Source organism: Calidris pugnax, unplaced genomic scaffold, assembly GCF_001431845.1.
Source record: "Calidris pugnax isolate Ruff unplaced genomic scaffold, ASM143184v1 scaffold147, whole genome shotgun sequence".
Classification (NCBI taxonomy): Eukaryota; Metazoa; Chordata; class Aves; order Charadriiformes; family Scolopacidae; genus Calidris; species Calidris pugnax.
The window spans coordinates 3,073,014-3,085,772 of record NW_015092359.1 but is presented as its reverse complement, the minus strand read 5'-3'; the positions used below and the strand labels follow the sequence as shown (position 1 = coordinate 3,085,772).

At 43.5% G+C, this 12,759-nt stretch overlaps 1 protein-coding gene across 1 annotated transcript; it reads left to right on the top strand.

The window, feature by feature from the left end:
- Positions 1–1,438: 1,438 nt before the first annotated feature.
- Positions 1,439–12,532, top strand: POLR3F (polymerase (RNA) III (DNA directed) polypeptide F, 39 kDa). The gene is made up of 8 exons (XM_014962471.1): positions 1,439–1,562; positions 4,177–4,244; positions 5,245–5,312; positions 6,582–6,694; positions 9,238–9,381; positions 10,144–10,251; positions 11,104–11,295; positions 11,857–12,532. The coding sequence occupies exons 1-8, from the start codon at positions 1,506–1,508 to the stop codon at positions 11,932–11,934; spliced, it is 828 nt and encodes a 275-aa protein (XP_014817957.1). The 5' UTR covers positions 1,439–1,505; the 3' UTR covers positions 11,935–12,532.
- Positions 12,533–12,759: the final 227 nt, after the last annotated feature.

The window sequence follows — 12,759 nt, the reverse complement described above, 5'->3', positions numbered from 1 at the left end:
GGGAGGGGAGGGAAGCGTCCTGGGGTCGGGGGATGGCGGGGGTGCGAGGGGGGTCGGCAGGGCCCGAGGCGTGTTGGTGGAGGCCCGGGTGGTGGTGAGGAAGTGGGTCCTGCGGGAGTTTTGCTGTTACTGGGGGTACTGGCATTTTCACGGGATCATGGAATTGTCAGAGTTGGAAGGGACCTCCTGGAGAACATCCAGTCCAACGCCCCCCAAAGCAGGGTTGCCCAGAGCACATCACTCAGGAGCATCCAGGTGGGGCTTGGAGATCTCCAGAGAAGGGGACTCCACACCCTCCCTGGGCAGCCTCTGCCAGGGCTCTGCCACCCTCACCCCAAAGAAGTTCTTCCTCATATTCGAGTGGAACTTCCCATGGTCCAGCTTGTGCCTGTTGCCCCTTGTCCTATCACTAGAAACCACTAAAAGGAGTCCGCCTCCATCATTCAACCCACCCTTTAGATACTTGTCAGCATTAATAAGGTCTCCCCTCAGCTTCTCTTCTAAGAGTCCCAGCTCTCTCAGCCTTTCCTCATCAGGGAGATGCTTCAAACCCTTAATTACCTTTGTTTCCCTATGCTGGACTCTCTCCAGCAGTTCCCTGTCCCTCTTGAACTGGGGAGCCCAGAACTGGACGCAGGATTCCAGTTGTGGCCTCCCCAGTGCAGAGCAGAGGGGGAGAATGACCTCCCTTGACCTGCTGGCCACACTCTTCCCTTCGCAGCCCAGGATTGCATTTGTCTTCTAGGTAGCAGTGAGAGATGGGGTTGGGCCTCCCCTCCCCCCCCCCCCCCCCCCCCGGTGCCTTTCTGTTCTTGGAAAGGGGAATTGTGGCTTTTCTGCATTAAAATATTTTATTTTACTGAAAGGTGTTTCATCAGTGTTTGCATTCTCCGACTAGCTAGCAGTTCCTTGCTGTCAGAACCCTTTCTGTAATGAAACTGTACAGGGAGCTCTGAATTCCTGCTGTTAATAACGACAGCAAGATAAAAGTAAAATGGAGCATCGTGCTCGCTGTTGTCACAAAGCGCATGGGTAGCTTGTCCAGCAGCTGCAAAAGCATATTTGTCAGCACAAGGAGTAGATGCTAAGTTCTCTCAATAGAGATGACCAAGAAGTTCATAGGTACTTTTTCCATGGAGTTGTTCTTTTCCTGCTCTTCTATTCTGACTGTAATACTGTTTGGATTTGGTTTTGGGTGCAACAGAACATGATTTGAGGAGGAACTTCTCTACTTTGAGGGTGTCAGAGCACTGGAACGGGCTGCCCAGAGAGGTGGTGGAGTCTCCTTCTCTGGAGACATTCAAAACCCACCTGGACATGTTCCTGTGCAACCTGCTCTGGGTGGACCTGCTCTGGCAGAAGGGTTGGGCTAGACGATCTCCAGAGATCCCTTCCAACCCCAAATCATTCTGTGATTTTTAAACTTGCTTTTCTCCTCCCCCAGGATTATTGAGCTGTGTCATCAGTTCCCTCATGGTATCACGGACCAGGTGATTCAAAATGACATGCCTCACATGGAAGCCCAGCAGCGAGCCATGGCCATCAACAGGCTGCTCTCGATGGTAGGGTGATTTCACCTTCCTTGCCTTAGTTCAGCCAACTTGGAGCACTCTTCATGCACACAGGCCGCATGGCAGCAGCCTGTTGGGCTGGGCTAGCAAATTAATCTCAGCACTTGCCATAACATACAGATGCTATAACTTATGGTTGCCATAACATCCCTCAGAACTTATTCTTTCCATTCTGTAGTATGAAGTTAACATGAATGCGTATATCCATGTGGATTTCTAGGTGAGGAAGCTACCACATTTATTTTTTTTGATGTGTCTGAAGTTCCTTGGTCTTCTTTGCCCTATGTGTTACTTTGTAAAGCAGAACATGGTACAATGATCTAAAGTACCAGTTGGTTGCAGTGCAGCTGCAGTGGTTCAGCAGGTGGTAAGGTGGCCCCAGGTGACAACCTCAAGACCCGCTTGCTAATGGTGGGGAATGAATTAACTAGAAATAAAAGAATGAATGTTAGCCCATGCTCTAATATGTAAGATCTTCTCCGAACCCCTTAAAAATCCTGAAGTTGTGGATTACTTTGATAATATGCAGGTGAAATGTCTTGAGGGATTTTTTTTTTGCATATTCTATACATTTCCTGCATCTCACTGGGCATTTCCCGTTACTGTGTCAGGAGTCAGTAGATGGAGCGAGGATCACTCTCAACTACTACTGCATTTCCCGTTACTGTGTCAGGAGTCAGTAGACGGAGTGAGGATCACTCTCTACTACGTCTGCAGGAACAAGTAGTAGCTGTTTAGTCTTGTTGGTTCAGCCTGGCATAAACTTGAGTATCAGCTCAAGTGAAGGTGTGTGTAGGGGGAGATCTAGTAAGTACCCCAAACATGGGGAAAAAACTGCAGTGAGAGCTCCAGGTACTTCACTTGAGGTGACAACCTCAAGACCCGTTTGCTAATGGTGGGGAATGAATTAACTAGAAATAAAAGAATGAATGTTAGCCCATGCTCTAATATGTAAGATCTTCTCCGAACCCCTTAAAAATCCTGAAGTTGTGGATTACTTTGATAATATGCAGGTGAAACGTCTTGAGGGATTTTTTTTTTTGCATATTCTATACATTTCCTGCATCTCACTGGGCATTTCCCGTTACTGTGTCAGGAGTCAGTAGATGGAGCGAGGATCACTCTCAACTACTACTGCTACGTCTGCAGGAACAAGTAGTAGCTGTTTAGTCTTGTTGGTTCAGCCTGGCATAAACTTGAGTATCAGCTCAAGTGAAGGTGTGTTGTAGGGGGAGATCTAGTAAGTACCCCAAACATGGGGAAAAAACTGCAGTGAGAGCTCCAGGTACTTCACTTGAGATAAGCTGCAAGTACTTCATCTGTAGAAAAGCATTGAAAGGGAGCAGCTCTGAAGAGAAAGGTGTAGGAGTCCTGGTGGACAACAGGATGACCATGAGCCAGTGATGTGCCCTTGTGGCCAAGAAGGCCAATGGCATCCTGGGGGGCATCAGGAAGATTGTGACCAGCAGTCTTTTTAGTCTGGAGAAGAGAAGGATGAGGGGGGATCTGATCAATGCTTATAAATACTTAAAGGGAGGGTGTCAGGAGGATGGGGCTGGTCTTTTTTCAGTGGTGCCCAGGGACAGGACAAGAGGAAATGGGCACAAACTTGAGTATAAGAAGTTCCACCTAAACACGAGGAGGAACTTCTTTCCTTTGAGGGTGGCAGAGCCCTGGAAGAGGCTGCCCAGGGAGGTGGTGGAGTCTCCTTCTCTGGAGACATTCAAACCCCACCTGGACACGTTCCTGTGCAACCTGCTCTGGGTGGACCTGCTTTGGCAGGGGGTTGGACTAGATGATCTCCAGAGGTCCCTTCTAACGCCATAGCATGCTGTGATTCTGTGATTTTGAGGTGTGAGCTTCAATCAACCACATAATGCAAATCTGTAAGAAACAAGGCTGTAACTGTGGGGAGAGGATTAGCTGGTGGTGGCAGAGTGTTAATTAATGCAGTTATACACAGTTATGCTCTTGGACTTGCCTAATTGCTTGCCCCTTCAAAATAGGAAATAAGAATTTGCCTGGCCAAGGCACAAGCATCAAGGGCAGGACAAATCTTTTCTGTGTAAGAGATGCTGGTAATTTGCCTGTCTGAGGCACTGTCAGTCCTGGCTGGCAGTTTTCCAGTGATCTCTACTTAGTAAAAAAGTAGAACTTTGCTACTGGAACTGAGAATTATTCAAAATTTGTGCAATAGTGCTCCAAGGTGATTTCTGGGTAGCCATGCAAAAGAGCGTTTTGGTGGAAAGCAAGAGCAAAACATTCAAGAACTTTATATCGCTCACCCAGTGGTGAAAATTAGGAGAAATAATAGGAAGTGCATAGATGTGGGAAGGGTTAGGAACTGTATTTGTATTCATCTATCATCAGTGATCAGAAATAACTTGTGGGGGGAAAATATATCCTTGAGGGTATTACTGTACTTGTAGGAAAAAATATCCTCGGGGGTATTATTGTTCTCCAGTGGTTAGAAATATTATTTTCCCTTTGCTTTATTCAGCTGGTGGGAAATAAGGTTTTTAATTTGGAATATTAGAAGATTTTTGCCACGTTCTGAAACAAGCTATTTGAAGGAAAGTAAATGCATTGTGCCCATCTCTTATAGGGGCAACTGGACCTTCTCAGGAGCAATGCAGGCCTGCTGTATAGAATCAAAGAGTCTCAAAATGCAAGGTAAGCCTTGTGTTTGCTGGATAAATATGTTTGGAACACAGTTCTGCAACTCGCATGCGGCGTTGCCGAGAAGACATTCTGTAACATGGATTTTACAGAACATAACTGCATGTTTCCGGAGGCTACACGTAAATCCCTTGAGCTGATCCTGAAACCTGTGTCAGGTGTTGTGGTTTCTACTGAACGGAGGGTGCCATGGGACTGTAGCTCTGACTTGGTGGCAGAGTTCCTGCTAGCAAGTGGTGACAGCAGAGTGATCTGTGCAAACAAGTGTATGTGTTCAGGTGAAATCCAGCTGAAGCCCGACCACACCATCTGCAAACTGTGGTTCTGTGGTCTTCCTCGCTGCTCGTGCTACAGGATCAGCTCCTATTTACAGCTGCTCCAGGAGGCTGCTTGAACTCGTGCTCTTCGATTCATTAAAATGTACCTTCAGATCATGTCTTGTGATGCCTGTGTAAATCTGAGTTAAAGATGCCCAGATATAGTTCTGAAAGGAAATATCCTTCAAAAATATCCTCAGTGCAGGTGTGCAATCCTCTCTTTCAAATGCTTTAGAAAAAGATTGCCAAGTTCAGGCTTTCTCACACGGGTGAAAAGGCATGTTTTAGAGTTGGGAGCACGCTACTATCCCATTTAAGACATTCTCTCTAGAGGCAGATTATCTGAAATTATGCTCTGTGCTGAGTTTGACCTTCCACAGTTGGGTTAATACGTGACTCCGAGTTCCCCATTGTTCTGACAAGAGGAGTGACTCCTGTGTAGTCACTTTTCTTTCATACTGTGCTCTTTCTCTTTCCTGTGCCTTCTCCCTGGCAAGGTTGGCTTGATGGAGAGGTTTAGTCTCATGTATTATCTTTGCCAATGGCTGGCTCATTGTGTAGGGGTTTTTCCCTTTGTGCATTATTTTTTTTTCATTGTACTTGTTTTCAGTTTAAAACAAATCCTTCTTTCAAATTTTGGACCTTTCAAAAATCCTGATGTCTGTCTTATTTTACAGTAAAATGAAAGGCTCTGACAATCAAGAGAAGCTGGTTTACCAAATTATAGAAGATGCAGGCAACAAAGGTAGTTTAAATAAATTTAAATTTTGAATGGTACTAACTCAGTTTATGGAACGGTTCCTGTCTAAACTTTTAAATGCTTGTCCAGACAATACAAATATAAAATCTGGAGTCCCTGTACCTGGTCTGTAGCTAACGTTCCCTGTGCCCACTTTAAAACTGAAAAAAAGATGACAAATTTCTCTATTAAATAGCAAACGTTTCCTGTGCCCACTTTAAAACTGAAAAAAAGATTACAAATTTCTCTATTAAATATTATTTATTCTCTATTAAATAGCATCCTGTCCTGGTTGACTTTTGGGGGGCGGGGTGGGTGTCTTTCAGAATATTTGCAATATGAATTAAGAGTTATCTATGGGACAGTCAAACTGAGGAATCCACAAAATATTCACTGCTTCAAAGAAAACGTGGTATCTATATCAGGTTAAACAGGTGTACTGCCAGCAGAAATCACTGTTAGCAGCTAGTCTTTCTCAGCAGTTGCTGCACACTGTGGTTGAGAGGTGGCAGGTGGAACTGGCTGTCATAGATTTTGTTGAAACAGACACTACTTGCCTAAAAATGGAAGGACATTTCTGGCATGTATTCATGTTTGCAGTGAAATGGGGGTGGAACTGGCTGTCATAGATTTTGTTGAAGCAGACACTACTTGCCTAAAAATGCAAGGACATTTCTGGCATGCATTCATGTTTGCAGTGAAATGGGGTCATGGAATCATCATAGAATGGTTTGGGTTGGAAGGGACCTCAAAGATCATTGAGTTCCAACCCCCCTGCCCTGGGCAGGGACACCTCCCACTAGAGCAGGTTGCTCAAGACCCCATCCAGCCTGGCCTTGAACCCCTCCAGGGATGGGGCAGCCACAGCTTCTCTGGGCAACCTGTTCCAGTGTCTCACCACCCTCATAGTAAAAAATTTCTTCCTGAGATCTAATCTGAATCTTTTTTCTTCCAATTTAAAACCATTTCCCCTTGTCCTATCATTACACTTCCTGTCAAAGGGTCCACTTGAGCTCTGGGAGGAGAGGTAAAGGGCAGAAGGACGGTGTGGTGGTTGTGGTGTGCATTTCTTGGTTTTGCCACTTGTGGGGTTTTTTTTTCCACCCCTTTCTGTCCCTTCCCTCCCTTTTGTTGGGAGTGGTAGGATCGAAGATATATCCTATGGTTGGCACGCCAGTCAAGCAATGTTGTGATTGATTTTTGGTTTTGGTGAGTATGTCCAGAAACAAATGTTTTTCTCTATTCATTTCCATTCATTTCTCTGTTTTTAAACAGGTATTTGGAGCAGGGACATCAGATACAAAAGTAATTTGCCTTTAACGGAGATCAACAAGATACTGAAAAACTTGGAAAGCAAGAAACTAATTAAAGCAGTGAAATCTGTGGCAGTGAGTATTTTGTGACTTCTTTTTTTTTTTTTTAACCATTTCAAACATTTGCTGCATGCTGAGTATATTTGAACAGGGGATTGGGAACACAGAAACCTTGTTCTGCCTCCAGCTTTCTCACTGACTGTGAGCCAGCATTTGACTCTGCCTTTAGTGTGCAGGTTTGAGGTGCAATACATAGGAGAGACTATAGTGTTTATTAAATAATCAACGTACTACTAACAAATCGATTAATAATCTAATTAAAATGTATCGCTATTAATATACAGTTTTATCACTCTTCCTACCACTACTAATTGCATATCATTGCATATCATTACTATCAAACTGCAGTTCTAATTCTCTTAATTCTTTATTCTTCTCAATTCTTTGCCGTTCTGTTACCCCTCACAAACCTCTCATGCTGCTTACTGCTCACCTGCGGTTCTGTCACCCTTTTCTCTGCCCTTCCCTACCCAGTCTTTAGGACATTGAGTTAGGGAAGAGTCTCCTGGGTTTCCCTCCAGCATCCCAATGGGTTTGGGTCCACAGGTCAGCTTCTCCGCTCTCAATAGGCATCCACACTCCTGGTGTGTACAGATCCTGCCTTCTGTTGTTCTCTGGCTGATTTTTATACCTTTATTCCCCTTTATTGTTTCTTAACTCTTCTTTCTACCACTCTTTTCTCCTTTCTCCACTCAAATAAGCAGCCTGCCCATAATTACTTTTTCTCCACTGATCCCAGTGTTGCTGTACCACAATTTGGTATTTCTGATACTGAAGCAGTATCACCTTTTTATATGGGACTAGTGATATGGTTACTTCCAAAGTTCCTCTTACCTGGAGATCCCGAGTCTCCCTTCAGTTATCTGGTTCGTACTGGATTTGTATTAGTTACTTCAAACAATTTCTAAGATGTTTGGTTCAGTTTCAGTCTTGGTTCTTCTACTTTGTTCCAGTTACTCAAGTACTTTCTTACCTTATGTGCAAGCAGTCCATGTGCTAGAGTGCGGCTTAACCTTCTCCAGGTTTTTTCTCACACTGTGACACTGCTCATGCAGCATCCTGCTCTCCCTTACCTGCTTAATTACAAATCATTGGTATTAGCACGTTCTTTAGATGTTCTTCTGGTTTCCAGCAGAGATTCTGTCTTGTTGTGGGGACTGGTACACCAGGAAGACCACTTGTTTTGAATTCTCGGAAGCTTTATGTGGTATGCCTCTTCCATGTGCCAGTCTCATCTGCACCATGGAGGCAATGCCTTATCTTGTGTGAGTGTGTTTTTTTTGGGGGAGCAAGATATGAGGGTGATTTCCTAAATAAAAGTAAAATGGAGATATAGAAGTTGGACGTAGAGAAACGGTAGCTTTTCCGTGTTCTTTTGAGAGACGCTGGCTTCATCTAGTTGTACTGGCAACATAACACTGCTAAAATTGCTTCAGTGGTTGCTGAGTAGTCCTTTGGACGACTCTTGTCCCTGAACTGCCTACTAGCATCAGGACTGGAGCAGCATTCCCGTTCACCCTGTCTTGGTGTGGCAGTAAGGAGTGGGATCGCAAGGGTTTTTTAGCTGCAGGGTTTAATGATGGAAGGGTCTTCCCCTCATCAGTGCGTGGGTCGTATCCTGCGGAAACAGTTGGAAACTTCTCCATATGTTTGTCTTTGCTGTCTTCTAAGACACTTCCCTGTCTTCTTTATGGCCTGAAGTTACGCCAGGGGAGGTTCAGGCTGGATAGTAGGAAAAATTTTTTCACCGAAAGGGTTATCAGCCATTGGAATGGGATGCCCAGGGAGGGGGTTGGGGCACCATCCCTGGAGGTGTTCAAAAGATGGGTTGATGTAGTGCTGGGAGATACGGTGTTGCTTTTTGTTTGTTGTGTGGGTGTTTATTTTTGTCAAAATTAGGTTGACGGTTGGACAAGATGATCTTTAAGGTCCCTTCCAACCTAGAAGATTCTGTGATTCCTTCGACTGAGGAGGAGGTTTGGAGTTAATAGGCTAAAATTAAACTCTCAGATCTTCAGTGAGGTTTGTATTGCATGCACATTGTTAGTAAACTTCTCTCTCCTAACACTATAATATAAAGTGATTAGGAATCTAAATGTATTGGTCTTCTCTTTATCTCCATGTTATCTGAGAGTCAAACATATTAAGGATAGCTGGATTGCTGTGCCCCAGGTTTTAGGAGTAATGGAGTATCTCTTTTGCAGGTATCTCCTTACTTCCAACCTAGAAGATTCTGTGATTCCTTCGACTGAGGAGGAGGTTTGGAGTTAATAGGCTAAAATTAAACTCTCAGATCTTCAGTGAGGTTTGTATTGCATGCACATTGTTAGTAAACTTCTCTCTCCTAACACTATAATATAAAGTGATTAGGAATCTAAATGTATTGGTCTTCTCTTTATCTCCATGTTATCTGAGAGTCAAACATATTAAGGATAGCTGGATTGCTGTGCCCCAGGTTTTACTTCTAATGGAGTATCTCTTTTGCAGGTATCTCCTTAAATCTGCCTTTCTTATGGGAGACTTTCAGCTGTTAAGTGCTGTTCACTTTTCTCTAACAGGCGTCCAAGAAGAAGGTGTATATGCTGTATAACCTGCAGCCCGACCGCTCAGTGACTGGTGGGGCCTGGTACAGTGACCAAGACTTTGAGTCTGAATTTGTGGAGGTGTTAAATCAACAGTGTTTTAAATTTCTACAGAGTAAGGTGAGCGCCACTACTAAAGTCACTTTCCCCTTTGTGCAAGCAATTCTTTTCTTTATAAAACCAGTGACAGACAAGGCTTAAGTTTGCCATAGTGCTTTCTGTAAGTGTTGGCCATTGTTATAACTGGATTAGCAAATCCATACTGGATTGTGTTTGTCACAGCAAGTGTGATGGTGCCACGCTTTAATAATGCATATTTTCCCACTGTGTACAGGGAGTAAAGCCTTCAGTCTCCAAAGTCCAATGACAAACTAGGCAGTGAAGAACACATGGCCAAAACACCTAGGAAATGTCACTGGTTTCCCTGCAGAGTTCCTAATTTCTGAGGGGGTGAAAGACACTAGTCAGTCAGCTCTGCCTAGAAGACAAATTTCTCTAGTATAACTGCAGGAGAAGCCTGGTTTACATTAAATAAGTCCTATGCAGATTGCAACATTTCTCTAGTCCATTGAAGTACCTTTTAACTGGCACTACGTACAGCAGAAACTTCTTTTGTGTCCAAAAAAAAAGCTGCCAGATGCTGTTATTCCTTCATATTAATCTAAATCACTGTGTAAATTTTGTGTCATATTTAGTGTAAAATTATGTTTGGTTGTGCACTGCATTGTCTCATGCATATCAATCTAAGGACATAGCTTTACATGCTGAATAAAAAACGTTGCAAAAATGGTTTGGAACTCAACTTCTGTACTTCAGTCTGCCTGAAGCTGGAGGTTCATGGCAGTGAGTACTGATTGTAACCCACCTTTGCCTTTTTCTCAGGCGGAAGCAGCTCGAGAGAGCAAACAGAACCCCATGATACAGAGGAACAGCTCATTTGCCTCATCCCATGAGGTGTGGAAATACATCTGTGAACTGGGTATCAGTAAGGTCAGAACAGATTCATCTTACTACTCTCAGAATTCTCGGTGCATGACTGGCTGCATGAGTTGGGACCTGCAGATCTGATGACGGTCCGATGAGCACTTTAGTACCCTGCCCAGTGACTGCACTGGAAGTTGGCTTTGCTGCTTTATTGCTCCTCGAGGAGGGTCACTGGGGCTGCGTGGGATTCCAGGGTAATTAGTGCAGGGGGGTTTTCAAAGACGTATCAAAGAATTTGCGTCAACGTACTTGTTGATGGGAAGCGGAGTAAATTTTTCTCTAACAATCTCAACCAGTTTCTATTTTATGATTGCTCTTAAGTTTGCCTGTGTGCTTTAACCAGTTTTAGGGGAGTAAAAAAAACATAAAGGGGGGGGGGAAAAAAAGGAAAAAAATCTCAACCAGTTTCTATTTTATGATTGCTCTTAAGTTTGCCTGTGTGCTTTAACCAGTTTTAGGGGAGTAAAAAAAAATAAAGGGGGGAAAAAAAAAAAGGAAAAAAACCCCCAACCCTGCAATTATTGGTCATCATCAACAGGCATATCTTCAGCGGTCTGTCTGCCTTCTGGAGATGTATCATGCTAGGATGTTGTAGACACTTGAGTTGCATATGGAAGTTCTTTTTGGTAAGCAAAGGCTAGTGTAATCCAAAAGTGCCTGGGAGGTAGGAGGTACTTGGATTTGCTTTTCTTTTTGTATCTGCAAAGCTCTATAAAGTGCCCAGCAACAGTGGTTCCTTTATCCTGGGCTAGGTTAGAATTCTAAGGATATGTTACCCGTGGTGTTTGCTTATTTCCTCCTTGCAGGACTTACTGGCATGTGTCTGTACTAATATTTATTTTACAAATTATTTCTCAGGTAGAGTTGTCGATGGAAGACATTGAAACCATTTTAAATACCTTAATATATGATGGAAAAGTGGAGATGACTATTATTGCTGCAAAGGAAGGGACGGTGGGCAGCGTGGATGGACAGATGAAGTTGTACAGAGCCGTGAGTCCTCTCATACAACCCACTGGATTAGTCAGGACGCCCTGCGGCCTTTGTCCCGTGAGTAATGAGTTCTGTGTACGTATATGTGGGTGCATGGAAATTCAGAATACAAACCTGCAAATGGCCAGCCAGCACGTGGCAAGGTTATGCCCATGAGTGATCCTCATGGCTTTCTAAGCCAACTGTGGTTATGAGTGTTACTCAGGATGCCTTAGCTTTGGTGTAAGAGGCAAGTTCTTTAGCTTAGACCAGGATGTTTCCCACTTATCTGTTGTCTCTTTACTGTATGTGAAAGGGTGCTGCCAAGTGTAGCCTGTTCCAAGTCATGCTATTGTATTTTCTGATCCCAAGTTTGCCTGTTTATGTCTTTTAACAAGCTAAATTATTTCTGTCTAGCTTTTGGTCTCTTGGATTGTAAACTGATAATATGTGGGTGAAACCTGGGGTCTGTTTTGCTTTGTTGCCCTCACATTACTCTTTCTCAGAGCTGGCATTGGGCTTCCCAGATTTTCCCCTCTATTAGACTACTGCTTTTCTACTGGGGAAGGCATGCGAGCATGTTACTTCCAGTTAGATAGATAATGTATACAATTACTGACACAGGGCTTGCTTTTGCAGGTTTTTGACGATTGTCATGAAGGTGGTGAGATTTCTCCATCAAACTGTATTTATATGACAGAGTGGCTGGAGTTTTAAAGTGAAAGAAAACTGTAAACTGGATTCATCCTCCACAGCCAAGGTGACAAAGCAGCTTGCTTTTTAAAAGTGGACTTATAAATTTGTGAGTAACTTCAGGACATGGAGTGACTTGTTTTTAATGAAACACAAAGCTGTAACATACCAGTTTTATGAGCAGGCTGGTCAGTGGACTGGAAATGGAGTCAGCACGGAAGATCAAAACTGAAGTGGAAATGTAGATCCATTCTTGTACCAAAAATTGTTTGTGGTACTTGAAAAGTGCCATAGAACAGCTGGGTGATGATGCATCACTTCCAAGGATTGTGTCAAGTACTCCACAGATGCTTATTCTGAATGAGAGAAAAAGTCATTAACTGATGAGAAAAACTTGCTAATGAGCGTTTCCAAAAATGAGAACCCAAACTTTGCTTTCAGACTAATGCTAATTGTGGGTGCTTAAGTCCTAAAGCTGACACTTTTCTCCCATGATAGCTACCATCTAATTGAAGACTCAGACTCTGGGAAAAATCCTAAATATGTCAAACAGAGCTTACAGATTCTTTATTATCTTTCTTACCTGGTAATTTATCATTAAAACCCGGATTTTTCTCATACACATCTGTGCTTCATTTCTTTCATTGCTGCCATTGCCTGGTGATGCATCTTTTGTATTTATTCCTTCATCTGACAGCTACAGAGTTATGATCAAATCTGTGTTGCTGTGTTCCAGCAGCTGCATCACGTGCATGGATACGTCAGCTGAAACACTGAGTAGAAGTATTCTGGGAAGATGTGTTTTCCAGAAGAGAAAAAGAGTTCCTCTGGCCTGATGGTACCAGGAAG

Coding starts and splice junctions, on each gene's coding strand:
- POLR3F (XM_014962471.1), top strand. CDS start 1,506: ATGCCTCACATGGAAGCCCAGCAGCGAGCCATGGCCATCAACAGGCTG. Junction 9,382..10,143: donor TTAAATTTCTACAGAGTAAG/GTGAGCGCCACT, acceptor CCTTTTTCTCAG/GCGGAAGCAGCTCGAGAGAG. Junction 11,296..11,856: donor CGCCCTGCGGCCTTTGTCCC/GTGAGTAATGAG, acceptor TTGCTTTTGCAG/GTTTTTGACGATTGTCATGA.